Here is a 27,176-nt window from a genome sequence, read left to right on the forward strand (position 1 = left end):
GAAGAAAACCTTATTTCTTTATTTTAAGAAACTTTACTCTCAGTGCTTCAGGATTGTTTATACATGTTGTCTTTCTCTACAATGTATTTACATAGAAAAACCTAAGCGCAGGTGCAGCCTTTGTTGTTGAAAGGGGTGTTTTATACACAGCTTTACTGAGTAAATTCCTTCCCAGCCAGTGAACTGAAGTGCTGCAGTGTCATCCTGTGAAGCACAGTCTGAGTAATTATTATTACCTGGAGTGTACAAGGGAGAGAAATTTTTTATGATATTCATGCTTGCAGCTTTTCAGKCTTTGTGCATATCTATTTACAAACCTTAGATATCTTGCATGTGTTTAATCAGTGCCAGCCATACTRTAAATCTTCCCTGAGCAAATTACACAATATTATCTATGTAGTAAGTAGAATGTACTGATACATCTGGAAGTGTTGCCTGGAGTTTGAAGCTGTTACAAGCATTATGATCCCAGACACTATCATTAACCTATCAGGGTGTTTAAATATGTCAAATTAGAAGTCTGACAGCATAAGGCTGGTTCACATCACAGAAGGAAAAAGATGTGTGTTCAAATATTTCTCCTTACAGAAGAACTTTAGAAAAGTGGGGCCTGAAATCACTCTGCTTAGATCTGGTGTTCTTTAAAAGAGCAATAAATTAATTTCATGTGTTTGAAAGTGAAGTTGTGCTAACGCTGTTCTTGATTCCTGTCTTGCACACCAGCCCTGTGTGTGCTGACASCAGCAGGTCCCCATGGCAATGGCAGAGAGGGTCTGCCCACCCCGAGAAGAGGCTGTGCCTCCAGGGATGGCTTTCCAGGGCAGGGCTGAAATAAGGTCTTTAAATTATATGTCCATTCTGGATCCAGAAAGTTTCCTACCATGAATATCCAGAGTTTGGGGTTCAAAACAATGGTGACCTGAAGTTTTCCATTTCTAAACAAGAGTGGGATTTAGGAACAAGGTGTAGTATGTAGAGCAGACCCTTTGATGTGACTGCAGGTCCTATTGCCAGGAGAAGGAACGGTGCTCACAGTGTCAGGAGTGCTCTCCTGCTGGTACTGAGAATCTGGACTCAAGATCTAATTCCCAGGTCTCTGTGGCCTTGGGAGACCACGCTGGGCTCCTGTGTGCCTTGGCTTCAGTGTGGGTCCCAAAAGAAGGCGTGAAGGGATGGATTTGTTTTGATTTAGTTTTAATTATTTCATCTGCGTAYGACCCTTCAGGTGTACTTTCCATTCATCTTTTTAAGAAAATGTCTAAATCTTTCACACCAAGGTAACCATTTAAACACACTGTGAGATTCCCAGTGAAATCCTGGAGCTGACAGCACAGGCACAGTGTGTGGACTCTGAGGTGCCRTTGCACAGCAGTCCCATGTGTTAGGGGCAGTCAGCCAGAGGCAATGTTTGAAGGCACCATRATTCTTCCCCAGCAGGAGGAAATATAGTTTTTCTCATGCTCTAAAACAAACATTTCACTTATCAATGTGGCTCATAGAATTTATGCCTGCTGCATCAGCAAAGATAAAGTCCAGCAGTCGTGGACTAAAATATTGCATCTTCTGTGAMTGGGTTTAGGAGAGCAAATTTACTGATTTTTCTCTTCTATGTATCTTGGGGGATGCAAATGCTCAAGAGCTTCTGAATTCGCAAACCTCTACTGTAACTGTTCCTAAGAGCAAATGGAGCACTGAGCCCTTATGAACTTCAAATATTTCCCTCTGAATTAGCCCTACAGCTGTAATCTGTGAACTCTGGAGCTTGCAAAATAAAGACATCTTTAAACTCTGGCAATTCAAGCATTATGAGGGAGAACAAAAAAAAATTTTAAAAAAAGAGCAAAATAAGTTTGAGGAACATCTAGTAAAAGGCATAAAAGCTACTAATCCTTCTGCAAAAAAAAAAAAGTCAGAAGGAGGAAATCTGCCAGAAGTCCAGGAAGATGATCAAAGAATAAAGTCTCWGAGAAATCTCTGATAAAAGTCTCAGAAAAGTCAGGGATGTTCTAGGAAAAGAATCTAAAATTAATCTTCTGTCACTTTGAAGGAGTTTGGGGAGGTTCCCACACTGGAAGTCTTTCTTCCRGGAGATTTATCAGATGCTCTTTTTCAAACTGAAATGGAGATTGCAAAGTTTATGGGAAAAATAGAKTAAATGTATGATAATGTATCAGAAGGATGAACAGTAACAGTTTTAAAAGAACTTAAGGATGAAGTATTCAACATTTTGACAGCACTGTCTGACCTTCTGTTTAAAATTTCTTTGGGACTAGAAACTGGGATATTGCTAATTTTATATCTTGTTTCAAAGTGTTTAGAGGGGGGGAAAATAACTGTAGAACAGGAAGTTGGTGGCTGTATTGGCAAAGTGATGATAGAAATGTTGAATTAGTGGCCATTTGGAAAACATGACATACACACTGGGGATAGCCAGAATGGATTTTAGAAGTAGAAATTATGGTTCAGCAGATTAGATGTGAAAAATGCTCAGACAGGGAGAGCAGGGATGAACAGAGGCAGCAAATCTCTACCATATCAGGACAGACTTAGGACTCTTCATCCTTGCAAAGCCATGGCATARCAGATACAGGGGATGGGTCTGGATAAAAGTGGAATGTATATGGGAAAGAATATAGTCCACTCTTAAATTCCAATGCAGGAATTAGAACCATAAAAAGAAGCAGGTAAAAATTTAATTTTTTTTCCAGTCATCTGGAAAAAAAACTCCTTACCTCAGGACATTATGGACACTGAAAGCTTACAAGAATCAGCTGGGAAAATTATTTGAGKAAGGAAAAATTCATTAAATGTCCTTAAGTGTAAAGATACCTCCACAGAACTGCAGATTGTGTGAGATTGGCAGAACGCCCCAGAGAAGGGCTGCTGCCCACAGCTGGGGACAGGGTGTGGGGATATGGGAATGAGGACGATGACACAAGGAGAAAATGGTGACCTAGTGCACTTGGATTTATATTGTTATGTTCTTTTGAGCTTTTCAATTACATTCTCTTCCTTGGCTGTCCACACACAGATATGTGGAGAACCAGATCAGTAAAGATATTTGGATTACCCATTCCAGCGGATTTTCATAGGAGCTAAAACAGTCAGTAGGCACCTAAATAATATGTACTSATTTGCTGTCAAAAGGAATTCTTTTCCTTTAAAACATATCATCAGAGTGGCATTTATTCAAATGGAATCTTACAGACCTTATCTCCAAGTGTTACAGAGTCTGTTATGAAGAAGTTTCATATCAGCAAAGGGCTGTTGCTCTGTAGAGGCTGGATGCATTATTGGAAGTGACAGAGCTGTGACAACACAATGCTCCTGCCCCTGGCACTGGCAGAGGGGTGTCCTCATGGCCCCTCTTTTTGCCACCAAGGTGAGGGAGGCAATGAGGTGCCTCTTGTGCACTAATAATTTGAAACCAAAAAAAATTGCAATCTTAACATAAACTGTTAGTGTTTAGCATTTTTGTTTCTTACTGGCTTGGGAGGATTTTAATGCATGAATAAGAGACTGGGGATAGTTAAGAGTGGCCTGGGCCCCAAACATAATGTAGACACATACAGAATTCAGATATAGTTAAAGTCTTTATGTAGACACATAAAGAATTCAGATATAGTTAAAGCACTAAAAACCCCAAATAAAGCCAACTAAATCCAGGTCCCTACAGGAAGATTTAAGTTTTTGAAAATATTTGCATCTGCCGCTCACTGGAAAGGGAAAAYAGGAATGTGTCTGAGTGACTGACAGCACCAAGGGTGCAATCAGCCTGCAAATGTTGCTGACATGTTYGAGGAAGAAGAAGACAGGCAGGAGAAGATGGAGAAATACCTGCTGGAAGCATGTGGAAATGATCAACTGAGAAGTGGGGGAAATCCTTGCAGAGAAGTTAGAGGAAACATTTGAATAGAAAAATCAATGAGCACAGTGGAAGACTGAGAAGAAAGAAGTGAGAGCTCAGGAACAGTACCATAAATTGGGAAGACCATCAGATATCACCTCTAATCTCACCTTCTTGTACTCTAGGTATTTACTGGAGTCCCTTTTAAATCTCTTACATCTTGTAAGACASAGGTTCCCAAAAATATTTAGTACTGGCACCCATCTCTGAGAAAAAGCTTTTTTCATTTCCCCATTTCAGACAAATATATAGGCAAATGTYGAATCTTGAATAAAATCTGTCTGTTGTGTTGTAGACAATGTATAAACCCATCCATTGTGTGCTGGGTAGAAAGAGGATTGGCAGAGAGAAAAAATAACCTGAGCAACAGATGGTAGGTGACGTGATAACTGCCTGAGCAGTGATCACCTTAATCTAATTAGCTTCCTAATCAAGATTAAGAAGACACCAAAGGCATGAGAGAAGGTGAAGAAGAAACATGTAATCAATAACATAAATATAAGAGGATGAAAGTCATGCTGATGGATCAGATGCAGAAGTGGAGGGAAATCACAGGAAACATTTCCATATGTTCTGTCAATATGAAAACAAAGTAGTCAGACCTTGCATCAGCCAACATGYACAGAACAAGAAAATGTGGATTATTTGGAATTACAAACCATTACACAGATAACCAAGTGACCAGGAAGGGTCAGCAGGTCAAGCAAAAGTGGTAAGAATAATTTTAAAGGCATATAGGAATTTGATAAAAAAGAATGGTGGCAGACTTGGCAGGAAAAATCAATGGCTGATAAACCTCAAATAACATCTTTTCTACCTCTGATGAAAATGCACTTTATTTTGAAGGATTCTCAATAAAAACAGAGCACTTAGAGTTTTTCTCAGAAATGCTTTCAGGTTGTACTCAGTCAGTAGAGTTCACAATGATCAACCTGAATGTTTGAAATGTTTCCACTGACCTGCTGCACTCTTTATTGGCAAAAAAASTTCTAGAAATAATGTTTCACTCAGTGCTACCAAAAATGAGAAGTACTTTGACCTAGTAAGAGGGAAGGCATTATAGCTGGCAGCCCTGGCTGGCAAAGGGTGTCAGGGCCACATATCTATATCCAGAGAAGCTGAAATCCAAGTAAGTGAGGCCATTATTGTGTTTTTTTGCACAAGGCTCTGAGTATGGCTTTGCACAGGATCTGACACAAAATCTGCTCACTGTCAGATCAGGTTGGTTATATTCAATCGGAATAATGACATTTCTAAGCTTTGTTTCTGCCTGGCCACGAGGATTTCATTACAGAAATTGTGGTTTGCTTAAGCAGGAAGACTTTTTAATATTTGAATTGGTGAGATAAGGATAGTTCTTTGCCCTGCWCATCACAGCCCTGCTAGGCAGAAGCAAGGTACCCCCAGGCTGGTGCAGGGACATCACAGGAGTCCCACAGGCACACAAGACAAAGCTCCAAAGAACCAGTCCTTAACTGTGCCTTTTTAGTAATTCATGCATTCAGTTTGGGGAGCACAGAAGTTAACACGTAAAAACATAATTCTTGGATACACAAATTACTTCCACCAAATTTACAGCAGCACCTTTTTACTTAGTTACCATGGTCACACTTAATACAATTCAACAGCACTTTCTTGCTAATCAAAAATGGTTCTAGCAATGAAKCCAAATAAAAACACTTGGTTGTTGTTGTCCAGTTTACCACTGGGCAAGATCAGTATAATTTCTCTGGTCAGTGAGGTAGCTCTTATGTATTTTATTTATCCATATAGAATATACAGAATATACCAACRGAATGTATAGAGTATATCAGCAGCTGAGGTTACTTTTATTTGATGCCATTTCTCTGGTCTCAGTTGCTGCAAAGCTGTAGAGTCCCATCATCACAGAGTCCTGCACAAATTACAGGTTGTCTCAGTTTCTCTTGGGCTTAATGAGATGCAAATCGTGACCCAGTATTTTGTCTTAAATACCAAACAGAGGCCATGCAGGATGACTGCTGCTGTACAAGTTTTAAGGAATTTTTTGATTTTTCTGTCTCTGTTTTTGAACTCATCAGGAGCTGCATGCCATCACTTCCCTTTGTATTTCTGGAGTCCCTGTGTTTCCACTGAACTAAACACTCCACCCTCTGCTTTCCTTCACACTTTGAACCTGGACTTTTGGAGAGAATTAGAGAACCTGTTTTCCATAGGCCCATGTCTTCATCATCATGGTTAGGGTGTTTGTCAGCAGATTTATGTATGCACCTCCCCAAACTAAAGATTTTCAAAGAAATTTTCATGAACTCTGAAGTAAATTTKGTATACTTATAACAGATTTGTTTGGAATAGGTCAGAAGCTCTCAACCCTGTCACTTTGAATCACTTTAGTACCACTTTCCAATGCAAATAGACTTGTGAGACAGAGAAATGAATTCATGGGTGTCACGGGTAATRGAGGTAGTAGAGGTAGGAATGATGCATTAAAGATTGCTAAATTACTGTAGCCAGTGGTGATTCTGATGGGATGAGCACTTGAGGCTTATGCCTAATCTAAACATTAATTTTCARAACCCAAGTAATGTGAATGACAGGATCCTGGATTGTTCACGAGGCAGGTGTTGTATTTTCTGTACATCCATTGAAATGCTCTAATACCTTTTACGCTGTCTGTCAGTTCTTGCACTGTGGTGATACAAGCACTTGCTGCCTGATGCATTCAGGAACATTTTGAGTTGCTTGTGGGATTTTTTTTCTGATGCTTACCAGAGTGAAACTAAAGCAGTTGCTTCAGAAAACAATTTTATTATACACATTTTTCAGCTGTTTTTTATTTATAGAAAAGAACCTGTGAACATTTTTGAAAGAAGACGCAGTTATTGCAATCCCAGTTAAACTCTTCTTTCCTCTGGCCCCATCTCTGGATCCAGTTGGGTTAGAATCTTATTCCATTTGGAAGCAACACATCTCCTGGTCCATTCTTCCAAATGAGCCAGTGGGCAGCRTGTCCTTGTGGGTTTTAGAGGTCACCTAGCAAGCCCTCAAGCTTCATACATAACTTTGCAAGTACCCACTCAGCTTTTTTGGCAGTCCATGTCAGTCTCAGTGGGTTTTRTGACCTTGTCAGATCTTTACCTTTGCCTTGCTTTCCTGCTTTGCCTTAYATTGTTCCAGTCCTTTCAATATCTGACCATACATCATACTTTCTTAGGCAGAAATCTCCAGCAGTGGTATATTAATAAGCATTTGCTAGAAGTTTTAAATGGAGGGAGACCTACTTACTGTGACTTCTGGGCATCAATGCTGAAAATCAGCACTGCTGTTTGGCAGCAGTTGTTTGCTGTGTTGRAAGTACTAAGAATTACTTTCCCTCAAAGGCATTGCAGCACTAGAATAGTACATGTCCTGGRCTTCCAAAATGTTCAAAAAGGTATTACATATGGWTATCATAAACCTAGTCAGGACTTGAAATTGCATGTGCATGCACACACGGATTTGCTGACTCCTGTGCTGGTAAACTTTGCTGTATAGTGCAAATCTTGGGGTTAATCCACAAGGCTCAAAAAAATACAGGCACAGAAATATACTTCTGTAGAAGTGAAATTCCAAAGTTAACCCTTCCAGTTATGAGCTGGAAGCACTGAGGGAGCACCAAAGCACTGAGGCAAGGACTGTTGCAGTTGTACCTAACAAAATAGGACACATTATTGATCAGACAGACTAGATAGCAAAGGCAAGATGAGATGTGCTTGAAAATATGATTATAATAAGATATTTACAAAATTAATATAGAAGTTTTCCATGTTTTTTGAAATATTTCGAAATTTATCAAGTCTGCCATGTCAAAAGCAATGAATTTAGAAGGCTCAGCAATCTCACAGGCTTGGCCCTAGGTCAGAGTAGGCCTCCCTCAATCAGGAAAAAGGCAAAGTACAAAAACATCTCCGGTGTTACCAGACTCACTCCCCAGGGCTCTCCCACCATCCAGGGCTGAGATTCTCAGAGGGGAGGCAAAGCCCCCAAWACCTCTGCTGCCATTAGCTTCTATGAGACACCAGCTCCTGAAAGGCAGCAAAGCCTTGCTGCCAAATGTCAACTTGAATGAAGAAGAAATGCAGCTGAGCAGTCTCGGGGCCCATTGTMCATTTCTCTTTTCTTCCAAGGAAAGCTGCTCAGGGATCAGGAAGAGCTATAGCAGAGATAAGTGAAGAATAGCACATGACAAGCTGTGCAGGCATAAAGATGTATGTGGCTGCCTCAGGGGCATTGGAAGGAACTATACAAAAGTCGATGCCTTTATCATCTGTTCAGAACTTGCCTTGCCTCTGTGCCAGCCCATTTGCAATATCGGCTAGCACTGCTTGGGAAATCAGATTTAAGTGATTGCAATGATTTTAGTTAAATYTTAGCATTCCAACTCAACAACAAGGCTGCCTCTTTCCACTTCCACATTTTTCGTCAGGAGACGCTGCCCCATATTGCTGCCTTCCTGCTCCCTGTCTGTTCACATACCCAGGTGCTCCCCTCAGCACAGCCCTTYAGCCTTGCACTTTCCACTCCCCCCTGGCCTGCAGTATAAAAGTGCTTCAAACCCTGAACCACTTTATTCCTATCTCCCAAACCACTCTGAGATGCAAGGATGGGTCCCATTGTTCAGAGGAGATGGGGAGCTGGGCAGAGGCTAATTTGGGAAGGTTGCTGATTTTAAAAGGGGAATGAAACCAGTCTGGAGGTGGATCTTCCCATACAGACCTAGCTGGAACCCTCTGACAGAGTACATGGGTAAATTCCAAACAGATTTTAATACTTGGATGAAGAGCCACTGTCTCAAAGAGGGCAAGTACAGTTCCTGCCTGTCAAGGAAAGCATGGCATTGACTCAGCTGTAGGGCAATTTCTAGCAGAGCATTAATTCTTTACAAAAGACAAGAGAAAAAGAGCCCTCCTCAACTCAATTACTTCTTCTTTCCTTGCACCCTGTCTTCTTTCCTTGCTCATGACAGAATGCTTTCTTGTGCATCTCGTCATTTTTCTACTTGACTTCAGTCAGTCCTTCTGAAATGTCACCTTCTGCACTGAAGTACACGAGGACACGAAGCTCCAAGTGAGGGCACAGGGTRCATGACTGTCATGCTCACAGACAGGGGGTTGAATGCCTATAAATTGTCGACCTTAAAACACTTCTCATTTCAACATTAAATCGAATTTCCTTATGGTGATGCATTATATTCTGGGAATCATAGTCATGCTTTGGCAGAGAACGTCAGGGAGGCCATGAACCTGCATCTCAGCTTACAGCGGAGAGATCTCACCAGGGGCTAATGATCTTATCTGCTGCCAAGCAATTGCGTGAATCTTTCAGTCAGCTTCTGAGGGAGGGATTTCTCCTCTGGACGGTGACCAAGAGCAGGCACAGGCAGCTGCCTGGCAGCAGTTTGTACTGCAGGTGTTTCACTGCTCCCCATCTGCCCCTCGGTGTGCTGAGTCAGCGTTCTGCACCAGCACCCCAAGGGCAGCCACACAGRGGGAGAAGAGGCTCTGAACATTTAAGACAACTACACCCTCCACCCCCACCTTCTTTTATTTCCTCCAACAAGTGGTTTTATTGTTYGTGTTCCTTTCATGGAATGACCACAAAGTGCAGGTCAGATGGCAGCTGGTTGAATTCTTGGTGGCTGTTTTTAATTCCCTCTCTCAGCTGTCGAGGGCTGACCTGTGCTATTTCATTGACTGGATGGGTGAGTTACCCCATTTTCCAATAATTACTAATTAAGGCTATCAAACACCCTCAGGTGGTCATGTAAATGAAACAGTGAACACAACCAGGACGTCATAGCAGATGTTTTTCTGAAGCAGTAGTCTGTGGGGGCTGATTCCTTAATGCATTACTWACAAGCTGTTGTTAGCAGCACATGGCACCAAGCGAGATGCAGACAAGCCCCTGCAGTCCAAAACTGCAGTGGTGTGGATGGAGTTTGGTGACAGTGTTGGGAAGCCTTGCWGCTTGTGAGCTCCATGATCATGCAGTGCAAGCTGGACTGGTTTCACAGAGTTCAGCCATAGCAGAGAAAACAGCAAGGGGCTTTGCTGACTGCAGTAAGGGGCACGGTTTCTCCAGGTAGAGAGATTTGCTAAATTTATGGTCAAAGGAAAATAAATCTGAAGCTTTTCAGCAAAATGCCCATAATTCTCAAGCCTCAGGCTTGACTTCAGTGCTGCTCCTGCCCTGAGGCTCAAGTGAGTGCTGTTTGCGCTGTCTGTGTCCGGCTCTGCAGCTGTTGCAAAGTTCATATGCTGAGAAAAGTGATGATTCTGGGGTTTTGGTGTCTGATGCAAGACCTCTTGCAGTTATCTTAAAGGCCCAGAGTAGTTGAATTTAGCCTGACAGAGAAACACATCCTAATACTATTTTAATACACTGATCAAACCCCGTCTTTAGTAAGTGTTTAACAGCATACACTTGGACRACTTCAAACTTTTTTGGCATGGCTGCAGCTAATGAGCTTGTGCCAGAACCTATCCCCTGACAATTCAAAACTGCCTTCTTCTTTACAGCCTAAATGTATTTCTGGATGGTTTATGTCCATTTGTTCAGATGCCAAGATTGCCCTTTCAGTTAAATAGCTCTTGCCCCTCTCTGGGAGCAGTTCCCTTGTGTTTCCATAAAATCCTTCAGTGTACTGTAAGGCATGCAGATCTGTTTTCTAGGCAACACTGCSATGGTTTTTTAAAGGTTTGCACATCCTTTTTTTCAAATGAGTRCTAACTGGCTGTGAAGTTGTTAGTTTTGCCAAACAAAAGATTCAACCTGGTATTTATTATGGACACCACTTATAGGCTTAGATGTAGAAATGTTCTTTTTATATTAATATCTTTTGCTTCTTTGTTCTGTTTCCACCTCAGAAACCTTCAGATTTTTGCCTTTTTTGTCCTGAAAACAGTGGCTGGTTCATTCCCAGATTTCTTCCCTTGCCAGCATGTTTAGATTTGCTTGGAATTGCAGTAGTTTTAGAAACAAGTTGGAGGCATGCACTGCCCAAGTCTAGAACCAGGCTGTTGTAGATGCAGGTGTTTGTCAGGGAGCTCAGGTCAGCTTGGAGGAGGACTGGCAGAAAAAGAAAATCACTTTATTCCTCTCTTCTTTCTTTCTTTGCCATCACATTTTGAAACCTTTAATAAAGGAGAAGAATGACAAATTTGTATAAAGATCATAGTGAGAGAGCCCAGCAGAGAGCTGCTTATTTGCCTCTTATCCCCATTGATTCTGCTAGATTTTCATTTCAGTTTGATTTAAATAACACATTTTTGTTTTACAGTTCCCTCAAGGTCCTAATTCTTTGGCTGCCATTCTCCCTAGATTTCATCCTTTATTAATTTCAAATATATTCATCTCTCAGCTTCCTCATAAGAACATGGGCCAGGAAGAGAGCTACTAAATCCTCATATCTGGTGCCCTTATTATGGGCAGTTACAGCTTCACGTGATACCTTTCCTAAAAGACCTCATTACATCCTAAAATGGCCTTGCTCTGATTAACTGGTSATTCCAAACCCCACTCTTCTAAAGCTTAGAAACCACCAGACCAGATAGGTCTAGTGATTACATTATGCTTAAAAAATCTCGGTCATACTGCTAAAACTATTTTCTATTGGTACATTTTCGCCAATGTCTGCCAAGGGATGATCAACATACACRTTTTCTTTTTTTCATCATTCATCCCAAATTCTTCTGCATTGAAAGTGCCTCCCATCAGTGGATTTACTACCAAACCTCTATTCTTGCCAAAGCTGCTGATGAGAACCAAATGATTGACACCCAGGCTGATCCTTGAGGTGCCCAGTGTATCCTCACAACAGCTGGAGGCTTTTCCTTCAAGCAAAAAATGACAGCTCCCCATGAACAAGTATCAGAAACCCCTTAAATTCTCATGTAAATTCTGTATTTTCCAGTTAGTGTTTCAATATGACACAGGATCAAATGTTTTCTGTAAAGTGTGCCACTTTGTATTTCTTTCCATGTGTTTAATTATTCTTCCTTCAATAATTATTCAGAGAACTGGGATAAAACTGWTTGATGATCGGTTGCTCCAATTATTTTTCAGTTCTCAGTTTTGTCTTTTTCCCCTTGAAATTTAGGTAGCACATGTGCTCTTCATCACTATCTCAACAATAAATTTGATTTTTAAAACCTTCCTAACATCTTTTCAGTTCAATGTGTTGGTTATTTCAGTGTTTGGGGTCRGAAGGTCCATCCCTGCAGCTGCAGCACATTATGATCATTTTCTATGCTATGGACTTGGAGGCAGGAGTTTGCATTTCCAGGTGCTCATGCCCAGCTTTCACAGCATCAACTTCCTCTTCTCTATCATCCTYCTCATTGAAAAATGAGGCAAAGAATTAGGTCCTAACCCAAGCCCYACTCCGTATCTGCTTCTGTTCTTTCTTTACTAATTTGATGGAAGATTATTTGACTGTTTGTTTCAGTTTGTCTTGAAAGTTAGCATAGCTTGACTTTTGGCAAGCTATCTTTTAGACCTGCATTATCTAGTCTCTAAAATGCATCTTTCTTTGCTGATTAGTTTATTTTCCTGGAATTTCTATGGTGTCTGCTCACATCTTTCTTTTTTCCAAGGCTTTTTTGGCAAGGTAGGTAATGAGGGTGGAATGAAACAGAGCTTGTTAGTCATTGATACAGAGCTGAAAGTATCCCTGTAATTTCAGTTATCTTATCAAGATACTTCAGAAAATCTACATCCTTGTCCAGAAGAAATCCAGGGTTTGCCCTACAATTAATATGAACTTCTTCAGTCTAGTTAACTTGTTAGCAGTTTCTTTAGCCTTTTAAAAAGTTTGTCCCTTTGAAATACACATTAAAACCCAGGTTCAGAAACATTTTTATTCATATCCTCATTTTATTTAAATTGAATTGACTCATGATCATTGAAAGTAAAGTTTTTTTCGCTCTTCCTTCTCTTTACCAAGACAATGTTTAAAATATCTTCGCTATTTGGATCGGCAACTTGTGGTGGAATGTCATCTGTGTGTATCTCAGGAAATGTCTAGCCATTCATATTAACCCCTATTCTCCAGACTGCCTGATGTAGCCTACACAGTACTTACATTGAATTTATTAATTAATCAGATCTAGTACCTGTCAGAATGCTGTGGTTTGATATGTTCTGGCTGGAGAACAGGTTCTACCAAGAGAAGTTAACGTTAAATTGTAAAGATGCAACACTCCTCTGTGACAGCATTCTAAATAAACACTTTCAATGGTCTAGCGTGTGAGAAAAGTGCATTTTTGATATGCCCAGAGCATCAAACARCCTCCCTGCATGACAACTCACACCCAGGTCATGGCCCTCAGCACAGGYGGCTCCCAGTGCCTTTGTTATTCCTGTGAACTCTGGGCTTGGCCCCCAGCTGACACACAGACCTCGAAACACACATCCTCTAGCACAAAGACATGTTATAGAAAACTCTAGTGTGTTGTGACACAGTTCTTGTACAATTTTAGGTACTTTAAACAGAAAATAAGAAGAAAAAAAATCATTAGATCCCAGGACCTTTGGTCACACCACAGGAGGTGATACAGTGTAAATGCAACTTTCAATGTGCACCATCCTGTGGGTTTCCAGCTGTGCCACCTTCCATACATGATCCATTGTTCAGAAGTATTTTTATCTCTTGTMCTGTATGATTTCAGTTTGCCCACTCTTCATCAGTTAGTCATCTCTGCTACGGCTATTAGCAGTTTGTTGTCATGACATTTTTAGGGATTTTTTTCCCACATTGTGATTAGGCCCGCATCCCCCAGCTTCCACAGTTTTTCTGGACAAGGCACTATAAATACATATTKCATATAATCATGGCTGGAACACCAKAAGTTGTGTTCTTTTGCAGGGAGTCATTGGGACCCACCTTGTGAGTCACCTGCCACACACTTATAAAAATCTATGATGTTCTTACATTATCTTTATTCTCCAGCTAATATAGTTGTTGTACCAACTAAATTATTCATAGAACTGCATTAATCTCAAAGTTTAATTATCATGGCTAATGATCAAAACTTGGAAGTTAAATGTTCCCAGGATGATACAACCCCACACAGAATTTCTGTCTCTATCAAATCAAAGAATTCTCTATCCAAACATGAATCCAACATGAGGTCTGAAAAAGRTCCCCTTAGTGTAGTAACATTTCTCTTACAGTTGATTTAACTGAAGTAGATTGCACTATCTTTGCTATTCTTTTCTACTTATTTACAGTTTAACACATTTCTCCATATAACATTGGTTCACTTTCTCAGTTGTTTCTGAACAATTCATGTTCTATAGTCCTCATCTYTGAGTATAGCTGTCACTCACCCCTATTTCTGTTATATCCAGCTTCACATCTTGTAACAGCYGATCAAATTATTCCATTTTGCTGTCTAAGCATAATTAGCAGGCACCAAAATGTCTGCTACCTYTCTACTCAGCCACTCTTTTTCCCTGACCCTAACACCTGCCTCGCTACCAMTTTCCACAAAAGACAATCACTGAATGTTTGGTCTTCTTTTTCCCTTTTCTTAAAATCAGTAAGTGAAATATCTCTTTATATGTGTATCAGATMTGGCATCAGAAACTCCAGGCCCTAATAAGTCAAATGGCCATAATATCATCGTATCTTTAATATTATCTCAGGAATGCAGTGGGAGGTTCTCCTACTTCTTCCTCCCCCTTAGCACCATCTATATGGGAGCATCACATCAATGTCCTGGAGCAATTCCWCAGGGAATCTCCCTTGTCCCACATGGAAGCCCAGGGCACAGAAGTCCATATAGGATTTTACCACTCCAGCTCTCTAAGAACACTGCCCTTAAATCTTGAATTTCATTACACTTTTCTCACTGACTGTCTCATACTCAACAGCAGTCATGTGGTTAGCCCTGTAAGAGCACCGCCAGGAATTTTCAGTCTGCTTATGCACAAATTAACAGGCTGTGTCTTCTCCTTGGGGAGCCARCTGGCATCTTGCTGAAGAGCCTCTTCAAAKGTGGACATTGCATCTGGCAGCCTTCAAACAGAGCATCAAATAAGTCTTGCATGACATTTGCCTCTTTGTATTGCACAAGAAGTATTTCAGGTATTATGAAAGTTCTTCACAGTTCATCAGCTTTCTCTTAGGCATAGGTTTTGTGGCGATAAAGCCCACACATTGAGCCAGCATTTTAAAGTTCCCACTCAGTTTTGAAGAACTTCTAGAAATGAACTTCTGGCTCCTCCAGAAATACTGTTTTGCATGCAGCAGAACTGTTTCTGTGGATGGAATCAGTAAATGGAGAGATAGAAGGCATTCTTTTCAAAATTGCACATTTCCTCCAAGTCACAACATAAATATAGACACAGAGGATTATTGTCTCACTCAGCAGCACTTCACATCACTTAAAACAATCTCAGTTGATGGGTGTGTAGCCTCTCTCTTCACTCAGGACTGTATTTGACCCTATGTCTTCAGCCACCTTCAGTGCACCTTCAGCCCCCTCCACTGAGCATTTCTTTCTTTCCCAGCTACAAGATGCTGAAAGACTAATCCTAATCATCAACATGGCTGGCAAAAACTCTGTTCAGTTTACAGGAGTTTTAATGGGTCACTGGTTTTATAAATACAATTTAGGGAACAAAAAACCTCTTGCATTTTGGAACCACAGAGGTTTGAAGGCTCTTGCATGTGTGGGCATGGAAAGAAATGAGATGGTCAGCATAATTCCCCTTCCATTTCTTTTACTCCTTTATTAGGAAACTTGCCATCACCATACTCTACACGCAAGCTTATATGGTATGTTGTCAGGAAAAAGAATGAAGATGAGAGAGGAGTCCTGCCAGCAGGAATTTCTCAGCACTGGTTTCCTGCATAGCAGTCAGCTTTTTTATAAATAGAACCTCATTTCATTCAATGATATAATATTAATCTGTCACCGTATTTGGCACAACCACAGGATCATGAACTACTTGTTTGCTAATTACCATTTGAGCTCATGCACAGAGTACAGGCTGTGATAATATTAGCTTGGTCAGAGTCACAAGTCTGTCAGTGCCAGCACCAATTCAGTGTCTGTTTCCAATCTCTGAAAGTGTTGTATCTGCATCCTTTCATCCCAGGAGGTAAAAATCCTGGGCTTTCTCTCCTAGTATGAATAATTTGTCTTGTCACTCAAAGCCCTGAAGGAGAACCATGTGACAGTTTCTGTTAGCTGTTCACACAAGAAAAAAACTTTTTTAGGAAGACATGCAAATATATAAAGCATGTTYAACTACTGTTTATTAATTATTTTTTAAAAGCTTGAAAAGCATCACCAGACTCCATTATGTAGGAGAAAGCAACTGTTTGGGTGGTGAGGCACGGGGACAGGTTGCCCAGAGAAGTTGTAGGTACCACATCCCTGGAAGTGTTTAAGGCTGGATTGGATGGGCTCTGAGCAACCTGGTGGGTGAACTAGATGGTYTGTAAAGTCTCTTCCAACACAAGCATTCTCATGTCTCATATGAATCATAGAATCACAGAATCATTAAAGTTGGAAGAGAYCTCTAAGATCATTGAGTCCAACCTTTAACTCTACGCTGCCGAAACTACCACTAAACCATGCCCCAAGCCCCACATCAACACATCTTTTAAAAATGTCCAGGATGGTGACTCCACCACTTCCATGGACCCCCTCTTCCAATACTTGACAAGACTTTCAGGGAAGAAATATTTCCTAATATCCAATCTAAACCACCCATGGTGCAATTTGAGGACATTTCCTCTTATCCTGTTGCTTGTTAGCTTGGAGAAGAGACCCCCACCTGGTCACACCCTCCTTTCAGGCAGTTGTAGAGTGTGAGAAGGTCTCCCTGAGCCTCCTTTTCTCCAGGCTGAACACCCCCAGCTCCCCCAGTTGTTCCTTATCAAAGTTGTGCTCCAGACCCTTCCCCAGCCCTGCTGCCCTTCTCTGGACACCCTCCAGCTCCTCAGTGTCCTTCCTGTAGTGAGGGGCCCAAAATTAGACACAGAACTCGAGGTGTGGCCTCATCAGTGCTGAGTACAGGGGACAATCCCTGCCCTGGTCCCACTGGCCACAGTTTCTGATACAGCCAGGATGCCATTGGCCTTCTTGGCCACCTGGGCACAGCTGCCTCATGTTCAGCTGTTGTCACCAGCACCCTCAGGTCCTTTTCCTCTGGGCCTCTTCCCAACCACTCTGCCCCGCTCTGTAGCATTCCATGGGCTTGCTGTGGCCCAAGTGCAGGACCCAGCACTTGGAACCTCATGCCATCGATCCAGCCTGCCCAGATCCCTCTGCAGAGCCTTCCTGCCCCCAGTAAATCAAACTCCCACCCAGTGTCATCTGCAAACTCCGTGTGGGTGCACTTGGCCCCTTTGTCCTGGTCATTGATAAAGATATCAAACAGGGCTGGCTCCAGCRCTGAGCCCTGGGACCAGCCCCACCTGGGTTTAATTCCATTCTCCGTCACTCTCCMGGCTTGGCCATTCAGCCAGTTTTGTTTTTTTTTACCGAGTGAAAATTACACCAGTCCAAGCCATGAGCAGCCAGTTTATCCAGAGGAATGCTGTGGGAAGCATCTCAAAGGCTTTAGTAAAGCGTAGGTGTATGACATCCACAGCCTCTCCCTCATCTACTGAGGGAGTCACCTTGTCATCACAGGAGAGGAAGAAATGGAGGAAACCCAGGGCCAGCATTGCAAAGGTAATGATCCTGCCAGGAGCTTTCTCAAGCAGCCAAASGGAAAATAATGTGGATAAGACACTCCCAAGTTTTACAGTTGCCCAAATGGTTCTGAATGGTGTCAGTGACACTGGTCAGTTGTTTATCAGCTTCCCCCTGCTGCTTATCATGAAGGCCCTTGGGTAGCTACAGAGGTCCTAGGCTGGGCTGTCTGCAGGCTCAGGAAGGTTATCTGGGCTATGTGTGATCTGTTTCCAGATCACACATAGAAAACTGCTTTCAACCCAGAGAGATTAAACTTTTTCCTTACTTGAATCAGCTGTAGGAACKGATGATCTAAGTGTTTTCATTTAGCTGGTGAACTTTTCAAATCCAAAACTTTCTGAATTCATTAGAACACTATTACTACTTAGTAGTAAAACAGTAGTAGCTTTTGTTAGCTTTCCATTTCAGTAACATTGCCATTAGAGACAGTGAAAGTTTAGACAAAGATGTGGGACCCATGTTAGTGTTATAAAATCATCTCTTAGCAGCTTCACTGAAATTGAAAAAAATTATTTCCATTTTTCAAATTTGTATGAAACTGAAAGTAACTTCCTTTTAGAGAAAAATCTTCTAATCCTCTTTAGAAGGTTTTAAATGTAAAAATTTCTAGCAATGCAAAGTAGATCTGTGGGTGGATTTTATACCTGTCTTTTCAGTCTCGTAGCTGATAAAAGAATCATTACCTGTTTATATTATTGAGCAAGTCTTTATTCTTAAAGGCATTCAGCACAAAATGTTCCCTCAACAAATAAAGACTCAAGGTTGACTAATCTTACTTATGTCAGCCTCTACAGGTAAGGTATGATTCCTGCATCTGAAGATGTTGACTAAGTGTGATTTAGTAGACAGCATCTTAACTGTACAGGGAAAAGGAAAAATAATAATATCCTCTCCTTGATGTCTGTCTTTATGCAAAGGAATCTAGTCCAGCCACCATTTACCTGTGTGTCTTATTATCCAGAGCAGTCCGGCTGCAAGCAACAGAATGACTCCAGAAAGTTAAGCAAGTATATCAAAGAATGCAGGAACAGAATTCAGAAAAGATGAGTTAATTGGAAATCTGAGGAACGCAGCTGGAAAGCTGTGCACTGAATTCCTGAGATAAGGGTCCATTTTTTTAATTACCCAGGTATAAAAGAAGAAAGTTAAATTAGTTTCAGGAAGTACTAAGAACATGCCTGATCTGCTGTGTAATAAAAAAACACAGAGATGTCRTTATTTGCTAATTATTCATGCACTGTTAGTAGAAAAATCCCACATCTCTTGATCATTAACTGAGCATTAAGTTTCCTTACATGTGGAGGATGATTAATAAAAGTACAGCTTTGGTAGTTGCTGTTAGGCAGTAAATGAAGKTTTTGTCAACAGTCAGCTGGGTAAACAGAGACATTTTCACAAATATTAGAAGTTTACAGATTTGCTGCACCATTTCGGTGGAGTTCCTTGCAAGTGTGAGGRCAACTCTTACGTATTGATTTTGAGAAATAACCTTTCTGGAAGTGTGTGTAACCAGCTCAGAAAAATATTGTACTATTTGTCTCTAAGGCCTYTGAAAAATCTTATGTAATTGTGTAAATGAGTTAAGGCAGGCAATACGCAATTTACAATTTGTCCAACCTGCATGTTCTGAGTAGATTGKTCCTTATCTAATCACCCTTGTTTCTAAGCCTAATTGTCCTTGAAAGTATTATAAGCTGTTATATTTTCACACAAACGAGCTGTTCAGGAGGAATTTGTCAAATGCCTTGGGTGCAGCTTTTACTCTATGTCAGATATTTTCTGCAGACACGCTTTCAAGACATTGTCTACAGCAATTGTGTAGCTGTCAAAAGGAAGCTACCATCCCTGAGCTCTGTTTACATATCCCTCTTCCAGTATTTCRCCACACTGATCCAGTGTAAATCTGGTTTTATTTCGTGGGCATTAGAGGTATGTAAAATGATAGTGCCTGTGCTTGTCCAGAGAAGACAAGAAACCCATCACAGTTCCCACAGCGACAGCAGCTCTTGGTTGCACAAGCTACTTGGTGCATAAACTGTGGTTTCCAAAGAGAACTCTGACTCAACAAAAATTTAAAAGGTTGAAAGCTACACAATGTATTCTTTTCAATTAGCACGTTTACCTGCACTTTTGAGTGTAATGCATCGAYATAATATTAAGATTTGCAAAAGATGGTTTAGGATCCATTGTATCTCACCAGCCATATTAAGAAAGAAGGACTAATGCTGGAAATGTGCTTGTTTCCAAGTTAAAAAAGTACAGAAAATTGCTGAAAGCATATGGATTTTCTGATTCTTTTAAGTGAGGTAAAAACTGAGGAATTAACCCATTCAGCATCCTCATTATTTTTAGATTTTTCTTACGCTACTTTATTTTTATATGCTATTCYCTCCTGCTGATGGCTACTCTACGTGGCTTCAAGACCAGTGTTACTGGAACAATCTGGAGTTTTTTGATCATAGGTCAGTTTATACAACACCCAGCCTGCTGGCAACAAACAAGGTCCACCTATCCCAAAGCATCACAGCTCAAGCGTTAGCAGAGCTCGTCGACAGAGTGGTGAATAGTGAGCAAATCCAGGGTTTATGGGTTAGGATAAAAGGGCAGATTACTAGAAATGATAGGTTGGGKTTTTTTYCCTCTCTTTTGATCTGATTGTTTGCCTGACCACTTGACAGTAATCCAGTGTTACCTTTGAATATCCAGGTTATTAACCATTTTCTCTTTTGGTTTTGTGTGGTTCTTTCACATTGCATTGAAGAAATTGGTCACACCAGGAAAATGTGATTAAACTGATGCAAAACCTGCCAGGGATTCAGAGGTAACAGGTTTTTTAAGCAAAGTGTGCAATTGATGTTGCATCTTTGGTTTTTATATTAAATACTTAATCACAGTATGTAATTCTGTGACTTGTTTTTTAGTAACCTAGCTTTGAAGTTCGGGTTGAAAAAGTCTATTGYTTTAATGATAACTTTGTAGGTTCTCATCAAATTGAAAGCTTGGTCTCATTATCCCATTGTTCTCCTTTTCTTTTTTTCTCCAAGCTGCCTGTCTCGTCCTGGGTTGTATGATTTTTCCTGATGGCTGGGATTCAGATGAGGTAAAGCGGATGTGTGGTGAAAAGACAGACAAGTACACGCTGGGGGCTTGTTCAGTCCGCTGGGCGTATATCCTGGCAATTATTGGAATCTTGGATGCCCTGATCCTCTCATTTCTGGCATTTGTGCTTGGAAACAGACAAGACAGCTTGCTAGCAGAGGAGCTCAAGTTGGAAAACAAAGGTAGGACTGCTTTAGAAACACTGTTGTTGGGTGGCCTCAAGGGCAATTGCTTAAAAACAATAATCCGTTTCGATTTCATTTTATTTTATGCTTTAAAATTGGCATGCTGGCTTATTTTCTACATTGCTGGGAAAGATAAATGCAAGGGGCAGAGGAAGTTTTGGGTCTCAGCCTCCAAAAATCTAAGAAAGTTCAAAATTGCCTTAATTTCTTAATGCAATATACATTATTATCCTTAGCTTTTAGAGCTGTAAATGGGATGTTATTGTGTTACTCATTTGTGCAGTATTTCATCAGCATTTAATTTTCCCTGTCTCCATCTTTTTCTGTACCTCATGCAAGATTTGTTCACTCGGTTCSTTTAGGATTTTGCAGTCTGAGTATCTGTAAAATGGCATTTGTGTTAGTCCAGGACACAGGAATGGGTGACAACTGGGGGCTAAGTAATGGGACAGCCCATACAGTGAGGGGCTGGTGGAATAAGGATCAGAGCCTGGAATGAAGAAGATTCCTGGTTCTTGGTTGAGTGTGTTACTTGAGCTCATTAGTCAGCTCATGGGAATCTAGGGTTMTGTAGTAACTGAATACTCATGCAGTGCTTTAGGGATAAAACTCATTTCTMGATTAAGTACATGAAACTGTTTTGGACCAGTGATTTATCATGCAGCTGCAAGAAGAGAGATGTTTTTTGTTAAGTGTGTGCAAGCCTGGCTTATTTCTTCAGGCCTTTCCCCTTGTGCTCCCCCAGCATCCCAGCTGAGTGTCTGATGTGACAGATACCACAGAGGGCATGTCCCTGCCTTATCTTGTTAATGGGCCTGTAGTCCCTGGATCTGTCTAATCCCTTCTAAACCTGCTGATACTGTCAGCTTCTCCAGCASTGCATGGCAGCAAGCTCCTGAAGCTCATTCCCGATTGCTAAAGAAGTACTTTCTTTTATCTGTTTCAAGTTGATCCCCTGCTAGTTTCACTGACTGTCCCCAAGTGCATTCAGCTCATCTACCACCTTTGTAATTTTTTGTGCTGCTTCTAATATTAGCAAAGATATTAGGAGCCTTTCACCGCTGGATTGCTGTGTGGCATCCTGTGTTGTATGAAAATAACTGGTGTCAGTCCTGCTCCAGGACCATTGTCTCTATACCTGACAGCACCAGCACAGCAGCCCTGCCTGCTGGATTGCAGTCAGCACACTCAGCCAAAGAAAAGTGGACTGAAGATTGAATTTCACATATGAGTTCAGATCTGGGTGGAGCCTACTAATGTGAGTTAAGGAGAGTGTGTGTCACTTGCAATTGCTTGTGCAGGTAAACTGAGGGCATCAGCTTCAAGGACTACCCCTGTGTCCTGTAAGGATAATATTCATCTGCATTTGAAAATCAAARTACTTACTGGAAGAGCATTCACAGCTATGCTACAAGTGCTTTTGGCATCGCCACTGTGTCTGATTTGTCTATACCACATATACCAAACAACTACTTGTATCAAAGAAACGCATCCTGTTTGCACCTTATGAGCAAAAAACAGCTTCTGTAGCCTCATCACCTCTCACATTACTGGCACAAACCCCTGCCAGAACATTTGGACTCCAGCATGTCAAAAAAAGTCATTCAGCAGCTCAATTTCCTTGGATTAAACACAGGAACATACCACACCACTGGCTTGAGAACAAACCAGAACTCAACAAAAAGGGACCTACCCTACTTTGCCCTTCACAGTCAAGCCTAATGATCACCACTTCTAAAATTGTCTTTCAAATTAAATGAAAAAGAGTCAACTTGGCTTCTAAAAAGGATGTTCTCTCCCCTCTTGTCATGAAAAGCTTCTGCTAAGTAACAACTGGGCAAGTCTAAATGTTCCTGAGACCCCAGCTTTTCCCACCTGCATGTGTTGCCACCAGGCACAGGTTCAGCCCCAAGGAGACCCAGCAGAGCATGGCAGTGGCATCTGYCTGTACCCCTGTGCAGTGAAGATGCACGAGTGCTTTGATATTTACCCCATAAACTACAGCCCTTTGTCCCCTTCCAGATTAAGAGACAGTGGGGAACTGCTCCTCAGCATTAGTTCACATGCAGAGTATGCATGTATCTCTTGGAAATGGTCAGGATGTGAAAATACTGCCATATGCAAACAGCATTAGCATATCTCCCATAAAAACAAAAAGAAAAGACTATGGATATAAAAACTACTGCCCTCAGCTTTCCAAGCTGCTCTTACACTGTGAAGTCAAAGCCCTCATAACAAGTAGCCCATAAGCATTAGACAGCCTCCCACCCTTTCTTCCCCCTCCTCATCTAAATGARATCTGCCTTCAGGTTTGTGCTGGCTTGTGCTTCTGGATTAGGAAATATGGATTAGGAATATCTCTTTCTCAAGAAGGAATCCCTRTGCTGCTGCTGCCTTCTAAGGGACAAAAATTATGTCTGGGAGGCCATGGCTGTTCCATTGAGTGCGATCCCAGTGATTCCTTCCCATTTGTGGTGGTGTTGGCCTGGGCATCTCATAACCCATGACAAGGACAGTGTTCCCTTAAGGGACAGTCGTGACTCCATCATGGCTTTACAGGAGAATGCACCTGGAGAACAATCAACTCTGTACCTCTGTTCCTCTGAGAGGAACTTCTGTTTGCCCTGTCAGCTCATCCTCTGCCCTGGGACATTGCCCTGTACGTGTGGGTGACTTTATGCATTAGATCAGCAGTGCGTAAGGCACGATAAATTAAAAACAAGAATCAAAAAATATTAATTTATGTGCAAAAAAACTTCAAGAGACTGAAATTATTAAGCAGTRGTCAGACATCTGGGCAGTTGTTTTCTTAATCAGGTAGTTTTGTCTGGAGGTTCATTAATGAGACTGTGGTAGCTGAGCAAGTACCTGTTGCCACATCTGTGTCTGAGCATTGCTGGCAARGAAACAGTTAAATGTATATGAAACACAACAGGATAGTAAAAATGTGCAAAGACAACTGAAACAGGAAAAGCTGTACTTCTTCATAGTTTTCATTATCGTGCTGAATCGTCCACCCACTCTGTGTTTTTGATGCCTACAGTTCTGTATATTTACATAGGTTAATGAATGCTTGTAAGTAAGGAACTTGCCTGTTAAAATTATTCATGGCAGAATATGGCTGTGTTTTAGYTATAAATGAAAGTTTTCTCTTTCACTACATGATAAAAATAGTGCTTACTCATTTCTTATTTGCTTAGGTGTGAGAGGAAACTACCATGTGGCTTTCACATCTCAGAACTGTAACTCAAGTCTGGCAGACTTTCTCCAGTTTATAGTCTCTTTAATGCAGTTTCCTAATCATGCAATTTTACACAATGATTCATAAGTTCTTTTTTAAAAAAACCTGCCGTTTGAAGGGGAAAAAAGGTATTTCTAAAAAGGCTTTCCCATTATTTTTATGCCATTAGTGAAGGAGGGGAGAGTACCGTATTGCATGGTTTTCTTTAATTTATAGGAATTAATGGTAATGATTTAAAGGCTTGTATGTCATTAAACTAATGTCATACAGGGCACTAACAAAAATAGTCAGAATTCATCGTCGCTTTAAGCTTCCTCAACACCATTTTGAATGAGACATCAACATCAGGCATAAACCTTGATGTGTTGTGTAATTACATGATTTAACATTTTGAACTGTAATGTCTTAGTGACATAAAATTAAAGTTTTGGCCGGAGGGTGAAGAGATGAAATTAGAAGTTTCCAAAAGAAATTGAGAGTGCAAGGCAATACGTTTTTGGTAGAAAGGGGTAATATGGTCTGCATTATGAGTGATAAATACAAGAGCATTCAGAATACACAATCCTGTATTATCAGTCAGGGAGGGGAATGATGCCCTTTGTGAACACTTGTGGCTTTTCCAATGGACWGCACAGCTTCACAAGATGTTTATATTCAACATTTGACTCATCTTTGAGACCCCTATATGCAATATAAGCAATGGGTCACAAATAAGAAATTTGCATTAAAGATTTCCTGGAGTTACAAGCCTAGAGCTGAGATGGGTAAAAGGAGCTGGGAGACAGAAAATTTGAAGGATTCATCTACCTTCCAGTGATTGCAACTTTCATGGACTCAAACTACACCATGCTGCTCCAAATAGCCACACTGAAAGAGAGTTCAGCACAGGATGCCCAACCCAGACCTTGCCAACTGCTTGACACTTCATGCCCTCATTACTCTCCCCACTGTTGAAGGCTGGCTCCATGCATTTGAGTTGCAGAATAAACTTGCTTAAAGACAGAAACTAAGGGAGTTTGATTCTTGGGGACAAAGCAGCTCTCAGTAAAAGAAATAAAAGTAGTTTTACATGGGCATTTGCAAACCTTTGGCTAGAGAATCTCTAGCAGAGATTCTCTAAGCAGAAGTAGCCTACCCATGTGATCACTGCTGCAAAGTGAAACCTTCTGCAAAAGCTGTGTCTGAAGCTGAGTGACAGGAGGCCAGGCCAGCAGCTCACCTGGCCCATGGAGGGACAACATGACAGAGTTCTCAGCAGCTGCCATCCTTTAACAAGARCATAGCTCAGGTCACAGTGCATGTGCAAACTGCTGCAAAATTGCCAAGCTCTGCTTATCAGACTGTAGCTTCCATGGCATGCACTGTCAAACATTCATGTCAGCTTGTTCAAAATTAGGTAAATTAATATGAATATTGAGATACAATTTAAGTTTTCCCATACAGCTACAAAACTTAGAAGAATTATCAGCAGCCATGGTAGTGATAAGGAGTAAATTCCATACAGAATACCATGTAAACCCCTGTATACCCATGTTCTCTGTCCAATGCAATTACACAGAACCTTGTAAACTTATGTACCCCCAACTCCTCCTGATACATCCTCTTGCCTCAAAATAAGAAGTACTAAGGTACCCTCCTTCTCAAAGACAAAAATCAGGCTCTTCTTTGAAGCCCACAGTCATAGATTCCAGGTTGGGAATTCTGGCCCTCCTTTCCAGCTTCAAAACACGATTCCCTGGCATGTCAGCCAAGAACAAAGTTTTGCCACAGCTGTGAAGAGCTCACATGCTTTGAGCTTCAACGATAAGTGGCTCATCTATCATAGCACCACTGCAATTAAAACCACTTGTTAATTTCTTTATTCAATTACAACCTATTTTGCTTCAGGTATCACCTCCACAATGAGCTCCAAGTAGCTCTGAGTAAAAGAACAGTAGACAAGATATATTTCATCTAAAACCTGGAACGGGAAGCCAAACTAACAGATATTTTAATAACTTCCCCCCCAAATTTTCTTCTTTTGATAATGGCAACCATTTTCCTGAAAGAAAAAATATAAATGTGGAGATTTTATTGTGTTTGGCATCAGACAGAACATARTCTCTCCAGAATGAAGGTATTCATAGCACTGCTGTATGATCTATGCCCACAGTATGACGTTTCATCCAAGGAGTGTATGAGCATTCATTGGACCACATCCAGAACTTTTCTGTGCAGTATCTAAGGGTCCTGCACTCTATTGCCCAGAGTGTGTTGAATTCTGTCACACACAGCAGAATCCTCCAGACAGAGGATTTTTGGCTCCCTCCTCCACAGCTGTCTGCAGCATGTTGTGTAGGACACTCAYCTTCTGCCCGCCTTGGTTTGAGGGTGTTGTCTCCTTGGGTAGAAGGTTTTCAGATTCCAACTCTGATCTCTAACAACGAAGTATTTTGGAATTTTTAGTAGAAACTGAGGGGAAGAAATGGGGGAGTGAGAGCAGAAGTCAAGGGGTTTTGAGACAGACTTTGAAAACACTTTCAGGTCTTCCTTTAGAAAATGTCTACTTTCGTTTTTATGAGCTTGTGAGAAGCACATACATAGGAATGCAATAAGCCTCKTAGATTTTTGTAATGATAATGAATAGAACTAAGGCAAAAGTTTTGGAGTGGTGTTCAGAAAGCTGAGTTTGACTCCTGATTCTCATACTGGATCTATAATTTGATTTTTTATATTTCTCTGTCTTTTAAATGGGAAGGAATGAGACTGACTTTGTTGATATGTTCAGCAATGAAAGATGAACTAGAAAAAGTAAAAGATGGTGGAATTATTATTAAATAYGTGATTAAAAACTGATAAAAGTATTTTATCAAGGAACTACTTTGCCAATATGCTAAATGATGATACTCTTAAGGGGAGGCAAATGAGACAAGACTAAAAGTCAAAAGCTGATTAAAATATCTTATTAAATAAAGGTCAATCTTGCAGTAGTACTGATTGATACATCAGCTGATCCAACAGTTCCTTTCCAG

The 27,176-nt window shown here is 40.9% G+C and overlaps 1 protein-coding gene across 1 annotated transcript in view; it reads left to right on the forward strand.

The window, feature by feature from the left end:
* Positions 1 to 27,176, forward strand: part of LHFPL3 (LHFPL tetraspan subfamily member 3) — a 195,417-nt gene that overhangs the window by 134,591 nt on the left and 33,650 nt on the right. Inside the window, exon 2 of the mRNA XM_057364461.1 lies at positions 20,685 to 20,921. Within this exon, the coding sequence (XP_057220444.1) occupies positions 20,685 to 20,921 (237 nt within the window). The remainder of the gene's footprint in view (positions 1 to 20,684; positions 20,922 to 27,176) is intronic.

The sequence above is a fragment of the Malurus melanocephalus genome, unplaced genomic scaffold, assembly GCF_030028575.1.
Source record: "Malurus melanocephalus ecotype Western Australia unplaced genomic scaffold, MMel_1.1 scaffold_39, whole genome shotgun sequence".
Classification (NCBI taxonomy): Eukaryota; Metazoa; Chordata; class Aves; order Passeriformes; family Maluridae; genus Malurus; species Malurus melanocephalus.